At 60.5% G+C, this 16,894-nt stretch overlaps 1 protein-coding gene across 1 annotated transcript in view; it reads left to right on the top strand.

Moving 5' to 3' along the window:
* Positions 1 to 16,319, top strand: part of LOC111824504 (zinc finger protein 423-like) — a gene marked incomplete at its 3' end in the record, with an annotated part of 33,157 nt that extends 16,838 nt beyond the window's left edge. The window contains exon 3 of the mRNA XM_023748800.1: positions 16,075 to 16,319. Coding sequence (XP_023604568.1) covers positions 16,075 to 16,319 — 245 coding nt within the window. The remainder of the gene's footprint in view (positions 1 to 16,074) is intronic.
* Positions 16,320 to 16,894: the final 575 nt, after the last annotated feature.

The following is a 16,894-nucleotide window of genomic DNA, read 5'->3' as shown; positions in this document are numbered from 1 at the left end:
GTTCACATCTCCCTCCTCCTCCTGCCACAGGGGAGATGGGGAGGGGAGACGGGGAGGGCCCACGCACCCTCCCACCCCCAGGAAGATCACCGCCTGGGCCAGGGATGCCAAGAGCCAGCGCATTGTTCTGGAAATAAGTCGCTGAAAACCCGAGTCAGAAATTAGTTAACACAAAGGAAGTCGGGCCCCGCAGGCCGCGAGTTGCAATTGTCTGCAGGAAGTGCCCCGCGCAGGGGGCCTGTGAAGGAGGATTTGAGTCCATTCCGCCTGGCGCTCCTTGCGTGCTGCTGGCACCAAGTTTTTTCTTCTGTTCCGCCTCCTCCCCTGCCCCCATCAGGAGCACATCCCTGTGCAGCAGCCTAAGGGGCTGCACTTTGTGATGCTAATAAAAGTGATCTAGGAATGAAGGCGGCCCTCTGAGCTCCTGCACCTGTGTCCCAGCTGCACAGGTGCCGTCTGTCCTTGGCCGTCCAGCAGGGTCAGGGGCTGGCGGCCCTCCGGCACCGAGCAGGGGGCAGATCCGGCAGCTCTGGGAGTGGGAAAGAGCCTGGAAGCCCCATCATCCCCGCCTCAGGGGCCCCAGCGGGTGTTCTTCCAGCTCCGCTTGAATGCCTCCAGGGATGGGAGGCTCACCCCCTCACAAAGCCGCCTGGACCCCAGCGACAGCCCCAACCTTCACGTTGTTGGGCAGTTCCCGAGGGCCGAGAATTACTTAGTGAAACAAACACCACTGAGACCCGCCACTGGGCCAGGCATCAGGGAATCATCAGTGACCCTCCGTGGAGACTCCTGCCCTCCCCGTTGGACTGGGTGTCGGTGGGAAAGCACAGTAAATGCAGTAAGGCTATGAGTGCTAGGGACTAACAGTAGGTAGGGTGAGGGGCCCCTGCTGACCTCTTCATAATCCCCACCTGACCCGGCCCCACCTGTTCTCGCTGACCTTTCAACTCCCGAGCTCTGCAAGCTTGCTCCGGCCCCAGGGCCTTTGCACCAGCTGTGCCCGCCGCCAGGAATACCCTTCCTGACCTTCCCGTGACCTCCCAGGAGGGGCCTTTCCTGACCGCCTCGCTGAAGGTGCCTCTTGGCCTGCGTCACTTCCGATCCCATGGACCCTGCTCTGCATCGGTCACCTCTGAGACTTTCCTGAGACTTTATTCCCTTTTCCCCCGGAGATTATGTCGGTTCTGTGGCCCGCTGTGTCCCCACCCACGGCCATGGACTGCTGGTGGGTGAGACACCATGTGAGCCCCTGCTGGTGCGTCTGTGATTCAGCCCTGTCTCTGCTTGATTGGCTCAAGTGGTGATAGGCAGCTCGGCCCCTGTGATTGTCCGGTTACAGTCCCATCCTCTCAGCAGCGTCTTGCACTGTTGTCCTCGGTTCTACAGAGGAAGAGAGGGAGGCTCAGAGAGGTCGAGTGATGGATCTGGGGTCACACAGCCCGCGAGTGGTGAGGCAGGGCGGCGTCTCCAGCTGACCTGAGGCCACCCACACCCTCCGGCCTGGTGATGAGCTGGTGCGGGTGTCCTCTCCTCCCAGCCGGCCCCACGGACCTGGTTCTGTGCCCGTGAACCTTCCAGAACAAGCCTGCTCGCTGGTGTCCCCCTCCAGTGTCCACAGACGTCCTCCTGCCCTCCTCCTGCTCCCCTCTTTATTTTTAAAATATTTTCATTGATTTCAGAGAGGAAGGGGTGGGGGGGAGAGAGACACATCCATGATGAGAGAGAACCATGGACCGGCTGCCTCCTGCACACTCTACACTGGGGATCAAGCCCACAAGCCGGGCAGGTGAATTGAACCAGTGACCTCCTGACTTGTAAGTTGATGTTCCTTCCCTTCCCGGGAGGGACCCGGCCGCCTGTCCCCCCAGGTCCTTTGCGCCGTGCTCCCTCTTCCTCTCTCCTCCTCCCCACTTCCTCTCTCCTCCCGCTTCCTTCTCATCCTCTGCAGCTTAGCCCCCGCCTGCCCGCAGCCAGGCCTCCGACCACCCTGCTCAAGGCCTCTCCCAGCCCCCACCCTCCCCTCTTCTATTCCTTCAAAGTGCTGATCGTTTGAAGAAATGGTTTTGCTTTTATTTGTTGTTCATCCTCACCCGAGGATATTTTTCCATTGATTTTTAGAGAGAGGAAGGGAGGGGGAGAGACAGAGAGAGAGACAGAGAGAGACAGAGAGAGAGAGACAGAGAGAGAGAGAGAGAGAGAGAGAGAGAAACATCGATGTGAGAGAGACACATCGATTGCACACACCCCGACCAGGGCTGGGGATGGAGCCTGCAACTGAGGTACGTGCCCTTGATTGGAATCGAACCTGGGACTCTTCAGTCCACGGGCCAACACTCTCTGTCCACGGAGCTAGAGCTGCTGGGGCTGAAGAAATGATTTTGATTCTCTGTGTCTCTGCCCCCCCCCCCCCCCCCCCCCCCCTTCCATGAAAAGGGGGGGTTTTTTTCCCCCCTTCGCCCCTGGGGTAAAGAGGGGGCCCGGGGGCGGGGAAGGTTTATCTACCCCCTGAAAAGAAGGTGGAGGCCCTTTTTGGGGGGAAGGGGAGGGGGGGGGGGGGAGGGGCCCCCTCTCTCTCCTGGGGGGCGTCCCCCCCTGTGATTCAGAGCTGGCAGCTGGCAGCGGGACGGTGGCTCCCAGGGGACCCCGCTTCCCAGAACCGGCTCGCTCTCCGCCCCCACCTGCTCCCCCAAGGACGGAAGAGCGAGGGGCTTCCTGGAAACCCCACGGCGGCCCTGGAGGGCGGCGGGCCCTGGCGAGCTGGGCTGGTGATGAAACCCAGGAAGCGTCCCGCCTGCACGCCCAGGCGGGAAGAGCCCCCTGTGCGTCCGGAGGAGAGAGGAGAGGAAGCCCCGCCGGGCCAGGGTTTCCGCTGTGGGAATTTTCTAGACTTTCCCTGGCTCAGTGCACGGAGGCGGAGGCCCGGACGCAGCGCCCCCGGGCAGGAAGCGATGGTGAGCGTGCATGCGTGTATACGTGTGCACACGTGTGAGTGACACCCAGACAGGGGGCGCGTGGGCCCCCCCAGACCCACTCTGTGCTGGTGCACGAATAAGTTCTATTCCTGGAGTCGCCGTTGCGGAATCGTGAAGGAGAATCGGTCTATCAGTTCGGTTTCTTTGTCCACCCTCACCCTAGGATACTTTTTCCCAGTGGTTTTTAGAGAGGGTGCAAGGGAGGGGGCAGACACAGAGGATCATCGACGTGAGAGAAACACATCAGCTGGTTGCCTCCCGAACTCACCCCGAATAGGGCAGGGGAGTCGAACTTACAACCCAGGTGCAGGCCCTTGACCGGGAATCGAACTTGAGACCCTTTGGTCTGCGGGCCGGCGCGCTAACCACTGAACAACCCAGCCAGGGCTCAATCCTGTTTCAAAGACAGCCGGATGGGGACAGAGGCTTGTGAAAATACAGCTTCCTGGGCCCCATATTCAGGAGAGGGCTGTGGCACGTGGCCTGCGTTTTAACCTGCCCTCAGGCCAGGGGCACCCCTCGAAGCTTGTTTACGCCTGTGGAACCGCTGAACGCACAGAGGCTCTGCCTGCACCCATCAGCAGGAGCCCTTTGCTGAGATGGAAACCCACCCCCCCCTCCCCCAGTGCCTCTCCTGGGGCCGGTGGCCTTGACCGGGAGTTGGGACCTGTGAGCCCCTCCAGGCGCAGCTTTGGGGCCGGGCCCTCAAGCCCCATCCCAGGGAGAGGTTCACAGCCCAGAGCCGAGCCGCTCGAGGTGTGAAAAGGTTACAGATCGGCGTGCGGCTCGGACTCCGTTCTTGTCAAACCGTTGCCGCGTGTGTCCCTGAAAGGTGAGATCTTGTTCATCAAAGTCAGCGCAGCGCGAACCTCCGTGCGGGGACGTTTTCACGCTCTGCTTTGGACTGGCCTGTGCGGTGCGTCCTCCACGCCAGTCGCAGGCGTCTTTGTAACCAGAGAGAACAGCAAAGCTTCGTTTTTGTGGGAAAGAAATACTCGGAGGTAGAGAAACAGTTCTGGGAGAAAGTGCGGGGGGGGGGGGGCAGGGGGGCACACCACCGTCCGGCCTGGTACCCGCCCGGCAGTGGGGAATGTGGGTTCCCGTTGGCAGTCCGGGCAGAGCCTCCGCGTGGGCATCTCCGGGCTGGGCCCACCTTTTCCGTAAGCGCCCGGGTCCCTGTGCCTGTGCCCTGCTTAGCGGGGTCTCTCCTGGGACCTCACTCCTGAGGCCAGGCCTGGTGGGGCTCGGGGCTGCTGGCCGCCCCCTGGGGTGGTGCCTTGGTCTAAGAAGGAGGTGCCCCCCCACAGCCTCGCCCCTATTTACTGCCGGGTACATGGGGGCCCGGCCCTCTCTGTGCGGAGAGCTGCGGGCTGTGGGCCCGGCTGGCGTGGCTCCGTGGTTGAGCGCTGGCCTATGAACCAGGAGGTCACCGTTCGATTCCCGGTCAGGGCACAGGCCCGGGTTGTGGGCTCCATCCCCCCCAGTGTGGGGCGTGCAGGAGGCGGCTGATCCGTGATTCTCTATCATCGATGTTTCTATCTCTCGCTCCCTTCATCTCTGAAATCAATAAAAACACATTTTAAAAAAGAGGAGAAAGCTGCGGGCTGTGGTCAGGCCGTCTTTGTCCACCCGTCTCTGCAGCGGAAGCTGGAGCAGGGGAGCTGCGAACAGGGGCCCTGCAGGCCCTCGTGCTCCGGGGGGAGGGCTGGTCCCTCTCTGCCTCTCCGGCTGCGCCCCTTCCCTCTCCGCGTCTCAGCTTCCCGCCTGTGACTGAGGCTGTCCCGGCACCTGCCCCACAGGCCACGAGGTCACCACGGGTGCCAGCGAGCGGCTCTTCTTCCCGACAGAGAAGGGACTTCGCCGGAGGGTCCGGGTGCCCCGGGGGGTTCTGATCCCGGCCGCGTCCTGCCTGTGCCGAGTGCCCACCGGAGGCGGCCGCGGGGGTTTCTCAGCCCCCGGCTCGGCTGGCTGAGTCGGCCCCGCCCAGACCCTCTCCTGCGCGGGGAGTGAGTAATTTTTTCCGCTAGGCCTGTGCCCCTGGAAGGGCAGGGATGCATCTGCGCAGTACCTGGCCCCCTCCCCCGAGGCTGCTTTCCATTCTCTTCTCCCCGAAGGTGGCTTCCCAGACGCCGTGAGTCACGGCTCAGACTCCCGCAGGAGGGCCGGGAGAGGGGCGAGAAGTCCGAGTGGGAGCATTGATTTTATTTTAAGACACGAATGTAAAAATCTGCATTTGCTTAAAAATGACTAACATGGCCCGGCCAGCGTGACTCAGAGGTTGAGCGTCAACCTAGGAACCAGGAGGTCAGGGTTCGATTCCCGGTCAGGGCACAGGCCCGGGTTGCAGGCTCGATCCCCAGTGGGGGGCCTGCAGGAGGCAGCACATCCATGATTCTCTCTCATCATGGATGTTTCTCTCTCTCTCTCTCTCCCTCTCCCTTCCTCTCTGAAATCAGTAAAAATATATTTTTTAGAAAAATGACTAACATGGCGTGCTGTCCAGCAAAGGGCCCTGCCCCAGAGGGCCTGCTTTATGGGATGGATGCGCACGACTTCCGTTCCTCTCAGTCTTCGCCCACCCACCCACCCACCAATCCACTCAGCCAGTAGATACTGTGCACCTACTGTGCGCCAGGCTCCAGTCTTGTGCCGGGGATTGCACAGTGTGTAAAACAGACAGCAGCTCCTGAGCCAGGAGACCCACGGCCTTAGGGGCTGTTTATTTTCTCCAGCCAGACACTCCCCTCCCTGCCGTGGCCCCTCCCCCTGCCCATCGCACCGGTCAGAGCGGAAGGAGCTCAAGGCTGAGGGGGGTCAGCCCACGGAGGACCAGCCCTGGCCCTGCCACTCACCTGCCACGCGGCCCGGGAACTTTACCCCGGGCCTGAGGTTCTGATAAAAGGCGGTGGACTGGATCAACTCTTTCTGGAGAGGCTCCCCCGTCTAAAACCCCCCAATCCATTCACCCTCTGTGCTTTTAAAAATGTTAATTATTAAACATGTTTAGTGGCTCATCAGTTGCTTGTTTTGTTATTTACTTATTTCAGAGAGAGGAAGGGAGAGGGAGATAGGAATGGAAGCATCCATGATGAGAGAGAATCTTCAATCGGCTGCCTCCTCCATGCCACCTAGTGGGGATCGAGCTCGCAAACCGGGCCTGTGCCCTGACCCGGAATCGAACCTTGACCTCCTGGCTCATAGGTTGACTCCTAACCACTGAGCCACGCCGGCCGGCTTCAGCGTGTCCTTTTTAGAGGTGGGGAAACCAAGGCTCACAGGGGCCTCAGAGGATCCCCTGAGGTGACTGTGGGACCCCCTGAGCCCGGAAGGCCCTCTGCTCTTGCCCCCACGCTCCCTCTGGCTCTCAGAGGCCTGGTGGGTCTCTGGCGGCTCCTGGAGAAGGTGGGGGGACCAGGCCGGGAGCAGGACGGGGCTCCCAGGCCCGCCCTTGTCTGCTCACTCATTTGACATCCTCAACACTGCATGGCTGCAGGCGGGGAAACTGAGGTTCAGAGACTGGAGACCACCGGACTGACCCACGGTCACGCCGAGACTCGGGGACAGAGCTCGGATGGCGATGTAGGCATCTCCTCAGTCCCCTTTGGTGCCACATCCACCTGTCCCCTGGGCTGTTTCTCCGCCCCCGACGGAGCGGGCATGGCTGCCCGGACCCCCGTTGTACCTTCTACAAGCCCAGGAGATGGGCCGCTGGGTCCCCGTCCCTTCAGCCCCATCCCCGCGGGCTCCCCACTGAGTCCTCTCCTGCCTTTGATGCAGATTCTCGCGCTTTCCTCATCCTGTTCGGGGCTCTCCTCGACGTGAGGGGTGGGTCAGGGGGAGGCCTCTCGGTAATTTATAATTCCCTAGAGTTCTGTTTGGGGACACGCGTTAGCATTTAACCGCCACCGCCGCCACCGCTCTCCCTATTGTGACAAGCGCCTGCAGCCGCCTTCGGGGACGCGGGGCCGTCGCTCCACGCTGCGAGCCGGGCGGCCGCGTCCCGCTCCCGTGCGTCTCGGAAACCGTCGGGTGCGCGTTCGCTGAGCTTCGAGGTAACGATTCCGACTTCAGGCGACGCTCGAGGAGGGAGCCCCGGTTCCCGGCTGGACTCGGCGTCGCTCCCGGTTCGGCCTGCCCAATAATTCCTCCGTAACAGGTGCCTTTCCGAGGGGCTGCCGCTGACAGCTCGTGGGGAGTGATTGCCCCTGAACGCACTGCGGTAATTACTTCCCCGAGAGCCGTGTTTGTGTTAGAAGACATTTCACACGTTGGTAACGTCAGTGTTTGGGGAGCGCACGCGCAGTCATTACGAACAGTCTTTCCGTGAAAATCAGCCTCAAAAAATTATAAACGCTAATGCTGACATCGGTGAGAGGCGGGGAGGGACTGCGTTTGACTCATGGATATTTATTCCAAGTGTAAGAGCCTCTCCTGCATGGAAACCTCTCTCTCTCTCTCTCTCTCTCTCTCTCTCTCTCTCTCTCTCTCAACAAAAGCACTCATGACCACGTAGCTTGCTTTCTCATGTTTGAGTCATGCCGACCCTGCAAAGCGACACGTTGCTTGAGACCGAACAGATAGACCGCGTCTCGGATCCCCGATAGGAGACATTTGCGGTAATGGAAAATGGAACGATTCGCAGTGCGATCAATAAAAAATTAGCGGCGTTTAATCAAAGGTTCCTGCCTCCTGTTGACCGAAGGCCGTGGCGAGCCGTTTGAAACCCGCGTTGAGTGGTCGGCCAGGCTGCTCGGGGGCGGGCGGGCGGGGCGCGGGTGTGCGTGTGCATAGAGATGGCTCGGGTGTGGGCCCTCCTGGTGGAGGCAGCCGGGTCCCTGGGGTGGGTCTGGAAGTTTCCATGTCTCTGCCCACTTGACCTTTGACCCGTGGCTCATCCTCTGCAGGTCTCCCCTCCTCCTTGTGTGGAATGTATGTGTCTTGGTGAATCCAGGGCACCCAGCAGGCTTTGCTCTCAGAGGCGGGTGTGGGCCCTGCGTCCTCGCCACTTAAGTTACCCCCCGACCCCCCCACCTCCGATGGTGTGTTTCTGCGGAGGCCCCTCCGACGCGCCGGCTGCGCCCAGGTAGTGGGTTTTGGAGACCTCCAGCGTGCCTTGCAGCCCTCTTGTGGGTGCGCTCAGCACCCTCTTGGGGGCTGGAGGGAAAGGAGCAGAAAGCCATCCTCAGCAGTAGATGAGGTTAAGGGATTAAGGGTGTGTGTGTGTGTGTGTGGGGGGGGGCGGTGAAGAGCCCACAGCGCGGTGGGTCCATGGAGGGGCCCGGGGCCACCCCTCCTCTGGGTGGGGGGCCACATGGGCCCATGGGTGCTGGCTGCTTGCAAGCTGAGAGCTGCCATGGGGCCATGTCTCCGTGGCAGCAACACTGAGAACTTCTCCATCCGACCGCCCCTCCCGCCGTGGCTTCTTCAGGGTCCCTGGGACACGCTGCACACCCCGCTGTCCCCGTGCCCAGCGACTTGTTACTTTTTAAAATATATATACATTTTCATTGATTTCAGAGACAGGAAGGGAGAGGGGGGGAGAGAGAAACATCAATGACAGGAGAGAATCATGGATCAGCTGCCTCCTGCAAGTCCCCCACAGGGGATTGAACCCGCAACCCGGGCATGTGCCCTGACCGGGAATCGAACCGTGACCTCCTGGGTCATAGGGCGATGCTCAACCTGCAAGCCAGGCTGGACGGACCTTGTTACTGTTTATAGTCTCGATACGGCCTCTCCACTGGGGCTGGGGGCAGTGGGGCTCTCGGCCTCCCTGGGCCTGTGACAAGGCCTGGCTGCAAAGGAAACGCAGGGAGCCGGAGGGTCCCCGGGGGCAGCTGGCCTCTGGGTTACAAGGCAGCTGGGAGCCCGGGACCAAGGACAGGGAACCCTTTCCCGCTCCCTGCGTCCTACCTGGGGCAGTGGTGGGACCAGGGCCTGTTCCTGGCTTTGCCCCCACAGTCTCATCTCTCCCCAGAGACACACCGACCAATGGCTGCCTCTTTAAATGTGTTTTTGTTAATTCTCCCCCGAGAACAGTTTTCCATTGATTTTTAGAGAGAGCGGCAGGGAGGAGAGACACACAGAGAGAAACATCAATGTGAGAGACACATCCATGGGTTGCCTCCCCACGGGCCCACCCAGGGCCAGGAACCGAGCCTACAACTGAGGTACGTGCCCTTGACTGGAATTGAACCCGGGACCCTTCCGTCCATGGGCCGATGCTCTAGTCCAGTGGTCAGCAAACTGCGGCCCCTTGAGTGTGGCTCTTGCACAAAATATCATGTGCGGGCGCACACATACAGTGCGATTGAAACTTCGTGGCCACACTCAAGGGGCCAAAGAGCCACATGTGGCTCGCGAGCCGCAGTTTGCCGACCACTGCTCTAGCCAAACTGGCCAGGGCCACTGGCTGCCTCTTTAAACGTTAGAGCAGGAAGGGCCGTTCCACATGGCTTCATGCATTCATTCATTCATTCATTCAACCACAGGAATCGAGCGCCTGCAGTATCCCAGGCCTGGTGCTGGGTGCCAGGTGCTGGGTGCCGGGTGCCGGGTGGGGCAGGGGGAGCAAGGTCGGGAGCCCCGACACTGACCTGCTGCCTGGGGCCTGCTGGCCGCACAGGGGCCGTCCCGCGTCCCGTAAGGACCCGGACGCGGGGAGCCGGTGGCTGGGCGACCTGCTCCCCTGGATTACAGCTGACCTCCCTCGAAGGCAGCCTCAGTACTGTACTGGGCCTGCCCCTGGCCCCGCCGAGAGCCGCTAAAAGTTTCTATTCCGAGGTCCATGCCTTAATGTGCGGGGGGGGGGGGGGGGAGCCACGGCCCAGAGCTGGTGACGCAGCGTGGCCCTGGGCTCCGGGCTCCTTCAGCCTGGCCTCTTGTCCTGTCTTTGGGGTACACACTCCTTCCTTGCCCCTTCTCTCCCTCCCCCCTGTGAGGCTCCTCTTTCTGTTGTGGCCACCAGGGGGTGATTTGCACCCCAGCATCCTCGCCTTGAGCAATTAGGCGCCAGGCCACGGCGCTGGCCACTAATTAGCTGGATTTATTGAGCTCCCTCTGGCCTCCCCCTCCCCCTCCCGCCTTCCTCCCATCCGTGCCTCCATCTCCTCCTTCCCAGCGGCCATCGGAGACAAACACGACAGCGAGGCGCGGGCAGAGCGGTCCCAGCCTCGGGAGGTCACGGGGAAGGAACGGCGCACAATTTTCATGGTCGCAGGGTGGCCCGGTCCCACTGTTCCTCATTACTGCCTGCGGCGGGAGCGCTCCGTGAGGGCCGGGAGGCTCGCTGGAAAAATAGAATTCTCTCCGTGTCGGCGGAGGTGTTGGTGATGGCTTTGTCTCCCCCTTCCTGCGCTGCTCCTCCCTCCTCGCCTCCCTCCGCCCGGCCATCTCTCCTTCCCGCCCCTTCCTCCCCAGGCAGAGCTGGGAGCTGCCGGGTGGGGCTCAGCACATGACCGTCCCCCAGGAGGGTCGAGTCACAGACGCCCACAGAGGGCGAGGTGCTGGTGACTCCATGTCTGGTCAGTCGGTTCAGGAGCCAACTGTGCTTTGTGTTTGGACGCAGCTACGTGCCCGGAACAGCACTGGCACGCAGTAGGTGCTCAGTCAGTGTTCATCGACTGACTAACGACATGGGGTATGTGTCTGCTCTGGCTCTGGCTGTGTGGTGGAGACCTGGGGTGAGGTCCCCTGGAAGGCAGCCCCATGGGGAGCCCCACAGGCTGAGCAGGCGGTGACATCATTCCCATTTCCCAGGTGAGGAGACCGAGGCTCAGAAGTGTACATACGTGACGGAGGCCACACAGGCGTGGACTTGAACTTGGGTCCCAAATCTCCAAAGAAGGGACACGTTCACGAGTGCCTGGGCTCGAGGGGGCCTGGTGGCTCCGGCTGGGCCTGCTGCCCGCCCCCGGGTTGCCTCCAGCCTCCAGGCAATTGTCGTGCCCACGCTGTTATCTTAAACCTTGTTGTCAACCTTGAGTCATCCGGGGAGCTCTCATATAAGAATATGAATTTCCTTCTTTAAAAAAATAAGCAGCTGAGGTGTCTGCACCGGGACCCCCTTTTTTGTATGGCGACCATGAGGGTTTGAACAGGGGCTGCCCCCTTGGGTGGGCGTACCCCTCCCCTCCCCCAGCCCCTCCCAGCTCATTCTGCTCATTTGCATGAAGGGAGGCATTGGCCCACTGTGGTGAGTGTCCCGTGGGCTCTCTGACCCATCGGAGGCTTTGCCTGTCCGCCTGCCCGTCTGCCCGTCTAGTGTGCCATCACCCTGCGAATCATTTTGGCCCCAGGTTCCAGAATTCCTGACAACCGGAGGAGACAACTTCTGGAAGATTCTAGTCATTTCCATGGCCAACCATGGGCCTGTGGAGAGAGGGGCCACGGACCCAGGCCCGCATGGCCAGCCAAGGCGAGCGTCCCAGCATGGATCGTGTGACGCAGCCCGGGTCACGTTCAGGGATCACGTTCAGCGTGGGGTGACCGTGGCTTTGAAATTCCGTGCACAGAACCATCAGCACTGACCGGGGAGCAGCAAGCACCCCTGGCAGCTTCCTTATTTAAGAAGCGGGTCTTGGAGAGCAAATAGCTGTTAAAATATTTGCCTGCAGCTCTGAGTGTTAAATGTCACCCCACTGTCCGCACTGCAAATAGTTTAAACCTGAAGATCAATAGTGGCTGCCTCTCGGAATTCGGGGCCAGCCGTGGGGGCACAAGCCGGGTGTCTGACTGGGTCGGCGGGCTCCCGGCCCCGCCCGCGCAGCCCCTCCCGCCCCCATCCCGCCAGCCCCGGGGTGCGTGCGTGCGTGCGTGCGTGCATGTGTGTGCGTGCGTGCGTGCGTGCGTGCGTGAGAAAGTGCTCACGGAGCCGTGTCCTCTCCAGCAGGGCCCGGGGTTTGACCTCGCGCCCAGGTTCCTAAAAAAAGCTCCCTCCCACCCTGGCCCCGGGAACGAGTCTGGTGAAAGGTTTGTAGGACACGCAGGCCTGTGGGGCTGGAGGCTGGCTTCCTGTCGGGAACAGTGTTGCTCCAGGCTCAGCACGTGGGAAACCGTATGGACCTTGCTGGACCGGGTGTTCTGTTGGGGGCACCCCAACTCCGTCCAGGGGACAGCGCAGGAAAGGGGCTTGTGAATGTCAAGTTATTATTGTTATTTTTTAATCCTCACCTGAGGATATTTTTTCCATTGAGAGTGGAAAGGAGGTGGGGGGGGGGGATAGAGAGAGAGAGAGAGAGAGAGAGAGAGAGAGAAACATCGATGTGAGAGAGACACATCGATTGGTTGCCTGGTGCACGCACCTGATCAGGACCAGAGACTGAACCTGCAACCGAGGTACGTGCCCCTGACGGGGAATCAAACCTGTGACCCTCTGTGCAAGGGCCCACGCTCTAACCACTGAGCTGCCGGCCAGGGCGGGGCTTGTGGATTTTAAAGCCCCCCCTTCCCCCTGTAGGCGGGCGGGACACACCTGGCAGAGGTCATGCTCTGCCCTCCAGGAGGTGGGCCTGTCACTCGCTCAAGGTCACGGAGCCCTTGCTGGGCCCTGGGGGCCGGGAGGAGGACCTTACACGTGGCTCATTTTCCAGGAGTCGCTGCAGTAGGAAACCTGTCTCAGGTGCTTGAGTCGGACACAGACCCGCCCCCTGTGGCCTTGCTTAAGCTTTGTCCCCGCTCAGAGCCGCCGCCTCCTCCCCTGTGAAAGGAGGGCGTGGTGGCGCTCACCGCCGGGGGCTGCTCGGCTGGCTGTGCTGGGAGGGGCCTGGCGGGCAGTGAGGGCTCGGTGGCGCTGCTGCCCTCGGTGGAGCCCCGGGTAGAAGCATGGGGTGTGTGCGTCACCGGGAAACAGCCAGGTCGTGAGCTGTCGGGGTGGAGTGTGAGGCTGGCATTTCAGGTGCCAATTCCGTCGGCTCCCCATCCAGGCACGTGGCTTGGTCCTTCCCTGGGGTGGGGGGGCGGGGGCCTTCATGCTGCTCCAGGCCGCCCCCAGGAGAACGTGGGTGGGGCCTGAGGGTAAGGTGCCCTGTTCTGGGGAGCTCTTCCCAACCCCAGGGCCTCAATGGGAAGAAAGGAGCTCCTTCCTTGCCCAGCCAGTGTGGCTCAGTGGTTGAACGTCGACCTCTGAACCAGGAGGTCATGGTTCGATTCCCGGTCAGGGCACATGCCCAGGTTGCAGGCTCCATCCCCAGAGTAGGGAGTGCAGGAGGCAGCCGATCCATGATTCTCTCTCATCATTGATGTTTCTCTCCCTCTCCCCCTTCCTCTCTGAAATCAATAAAAATATATTTTTAAAAAACCACCAAAATAAAAAAACCCAAACAGATTTGCCTTCTTGGATGACTTTGTGGGGTGGTGACCTCTGAAAGCCCCAGAGCTGACGCTGAGCTACCTCCTCCCCAGTCCATAGGGTGCACAGACGTCAGGGAGCCGGTGCGCGGCGGTGTCTGTGGCTCCAGTTGTGGGCGAGATGCGCTATTATGGAAAGTGCTGCCAAGGAAATACGGCCAAAAAAAAAAAAAAAAAAAGAAAGAAAGAAAAAGGATAGCAGGGGATCATTTAAACACGTCTATTAACTCGGGTGTTAAGTAAAGCAGCACACGCGTGTGCTGGAGGAACGTAGTGTCTGGAGAGTTGGTGCAGGAGATGCCGCCGGGATTGCGCCTCTCTCTCCCTCCCCTCCCCTCCAGAGCATTTTTTTTAAAGTATACTTTTTTTTATTGATTTCAGGGAGAAAGAGAGAGAAGCATCAATGATGAGAGAGAATCATTGATTGACTTCCTCCCGCACGCCCCCTACTGGGAATCAAGACCCACAACCTGGGCATGTGCCTTTGACCGGAATCTAACCCAGGACCCTTCAGTCCGCAGGCTGACGCTCTATCCACTGAGCCAACCGGCCGGGGCCAGGACATTTTTTACTGGGGGAAGCGGCGGTAAAGAGGCCTCGCAGAGCCTCGCTGGCCGCTGTCCCCATGGTTTTGTGGTGACTTACGTAGGGGAGGTTCCCAGTGATAGTTCTCACTTCTTCGCTTTCTCTTTCTTGCTGTCGCCGGAGCAGCAGCTCTGATTTCCGGAGATAAATAGGCCGCCTGGCTTTAAATGAGGCTTCTTTCTGGATTGCCCGGGGTTGGTGTGTTCTGATGAAAAAATAAAAAAAAAAGGACCTACACATTGTACTTCCCTTAATTGGTAAGAAGAGAGCTGTTTGATGGGCCACCGACGGACACATTGCTGTTCCGCGCGGCGCGTTGGGCCACGTGCCCCGCCACGGAAGGCGGAGGCCGGCTTTCGGACCAGCTGACGTGTGTTTGCGGGTGCGTGGTGTTGTGTGCTTGTCAGTGCGTGTGCGTGTGCTGTGCGGCCGGGAGCAATAGAGCCCTTACCCCATTAGCTATTTCTAAGTCGGTGCGTTTATAGGACTGCGGCTTTCACCTCGAATTGAGTGCACGCTTATCTTCATTCTTCTTTCTGGTTTTGGGGACCAGCCCTCGGGGGTCTCAAGGTCGCGTGCCGAAGCCTTCCGCTGTAGCCGCAGGGTTAGGGGTGACTCGCGCAGGCACGCACGCTCCTTTGCACAGGCAGACGTGTGTGCATCAGTGTCTTCTCACACAGCAGCGATCTCGCCCTTTCAGTGAAATCAGCGCTGGTGTCTGGACGGGGAGCTCTGACGTCCAGGACAGAGCAGACTGTGGGGAGAGACCGCGCCACGCAACGCTGGCTTTGTAGTCGGAGTCTCTGTGTTTTCACGGGCAGGTTTAACCCGCTGGCGTTTATGGGGGTGATGCTCTGTTCTGTGTGCCACGCTTGCTTGTTTTGCACTTGGATGTACATGTTCTCCCCGTGTCCTGTTCGTCTCTCCGCTGGGGGCCGCGGGCCGTTCCCCCAGCCCTGCAGGGACGTGCGCTGGAGGGAGGCAGGATGTCAGGGTATCGTCTGCAGGGTGCGGGCGATGTCGCACCCCCTGGCGGGCTGCCAGGCACCTTACCTGTGAAATGGGAACAGCAAATGCGGGCAGGGGGCAGGGCCACGTGATGGCTGCTAGCTGCGGGGTGTGTGAGCCTGAGAATGGGTCTGCGGGCATGCAATGCCTTTGGAAACGTGCAGAACGCGGCGCCAGAGTAAGGCATCATTATCCCCGATCGTGAGCTCACTGTATGGTTGTTGTTGTTAATCCTCACCCGAGGCTATTTTTTCCCCGTTGGTCTTTTTTTTTACAGAGAGTGGGAGGGAGGGAGAACGAGAGAAACATCGATGTGAGAGAGACATATCAATTAGTTGCCTCCCTTGACCGGGAATCGAACTGGCAACACTTTGGTGCACAGGGGGGGACGCTCTAACCACTGAGCAACACCGGCCCGGGCTTAACGCACTTTCCTGTGCAGATTTGGTACTTGCTTGCACAGTGCTAAGTGGAGAGTAGGCATTTTACGTGAAAGAAATGGGTCCGACGTTTCAAAGGCTGGCTCTCCCTGTCCACGCGGGCACCGGGGCACGAGTGAAGGCCCAGGTGCGTCTGACACTCGCGAGCTGACGCTCCGCGGCCCTGCCAGCAGCTGTGCATCCTGTTCCCCGAGTCAGGACATCTGTGCCGAGAGCCCACCAGGGTCAGCGAGTCCCAGGCTTGGTGTGTGTGTGTGTGGGTGGGTGGGTGGGGGGGGGACCGGAGGGGGGCGAACTTGGCTACGCGATGTCCCCGCTCTAAATCGCAAGGCTTTGGGGGAAACGAAACATTTTGGGGTGTCAGGAACGGCGGGTGGGGGCTCTGGAGAAACGCGTCGGAGAATGGGTTTGGGGGAGACAAACGCTAAGGCATTGTCACCTCCTTGACGGGCCACAGCCCCCAGCGTCCATGCACGGGGTGGGGGGGGGGGGACCGTGACGGGCAATCCCCAGAGGAGATGTGCACCAAGAACTAAAGAATCTAGTTGGGAATGAGGGCACCGCATGCTACAAACCACCCCCCCCCAAACCCCGATATTAACACACCGAGAGGCGTCCAGAACGCGCCCGGGGAGGCCGAGCCATTCAATGGGTCTTCGTGAGCACCGGGCACTTCTCCTCCAACCGGCCGCTCACGGGGACTGTGTTCTTCCCGCCGGCAGGAGGCCTGGACGGAGAGCCCGAGTGTGAGCAGAAGGCCGGCCGGGCGCTGGAGGACAGGAGCAGCGTGACCAGCCAGGAGGAGAGAAATGAGGACGATGACGACATGGAGGATGAGTCCCTCTACACCTGCGACCACTGCCAGCAGGACTTCGAGTCGCTGGCGGACCTGACGGACCACCGGGCCCACCGCTGTCCTGGAGGTAGGCTGCCGCGCGAGCCGGGGCGCTGGCGGGTGGTGCGGCGGGTAATTGGACGTGGCAACAGCTGGAAGCCTCCAGTGAGACCCAAGAATTAATCATGTCATTTTACAGGGAATGTCATTTTATTGTGGTGTCTTGGGTACCCTGTCTCCGCCTTTTAAATAATTAACAATAAACGCGAGAGCGTTCCGGCCGGCGGGGACGAGGGGGCTCCCCTCCCCGTCGTCCCTGGTCCCCGGGTCTGTCCTCCGTGGTACAGGGGCCTGCACCCCACGTTTCTGGAAGGCCTTTCGGAAAGGCAGACGTGAAGAGGTTGTTGGTGCCCGGGGAGGCGGCTGAGGTGTGGAGAGCTGCGCGTAGCATGAGCTCCCAGGCGGGGCTGGTGATGGGACGCGGGCGATTCCCCAGGCCAGGAAGAGCCCCCGTGCGTGGTCTCTGCTTGTCTGAGTGGCTGGTTGCTGCTGGACCAGAGGGTAGTCCTGGTCTCTGTGTCCTTGGTGCCTCGGAGGAGGTGGGCAGGGCCAGTGGTTTACGGGAGCGATTTAAGACTTCTCAAGTCGTGTGTGACTGTGTGTCTGGGGCTCGGTGGGGGGTGTGTGTGCATGGAATGGGGGATGGT

Source organism: Myotis lucifugus, unplaced genomic scaffold (genome assembly GCF_000147115.1).
Source record: "Myotis lucifugus unplaced genomic scaffold, Myoluc2.0 scaffold_1828, whole genome shotgun sequence".
Classification (NCBI taxonomy): domain Eukaryota; kingdom Metazoa; phylum Chordata; class Mammalia; order Chiroptera; family Vespertilionidae; genus Myotis; species Myotis lucifugus.
Note: the sequence above shows the minus strand (reverse complement) of the source record. Positions and strands in the feature narration are given on the sequence as shown.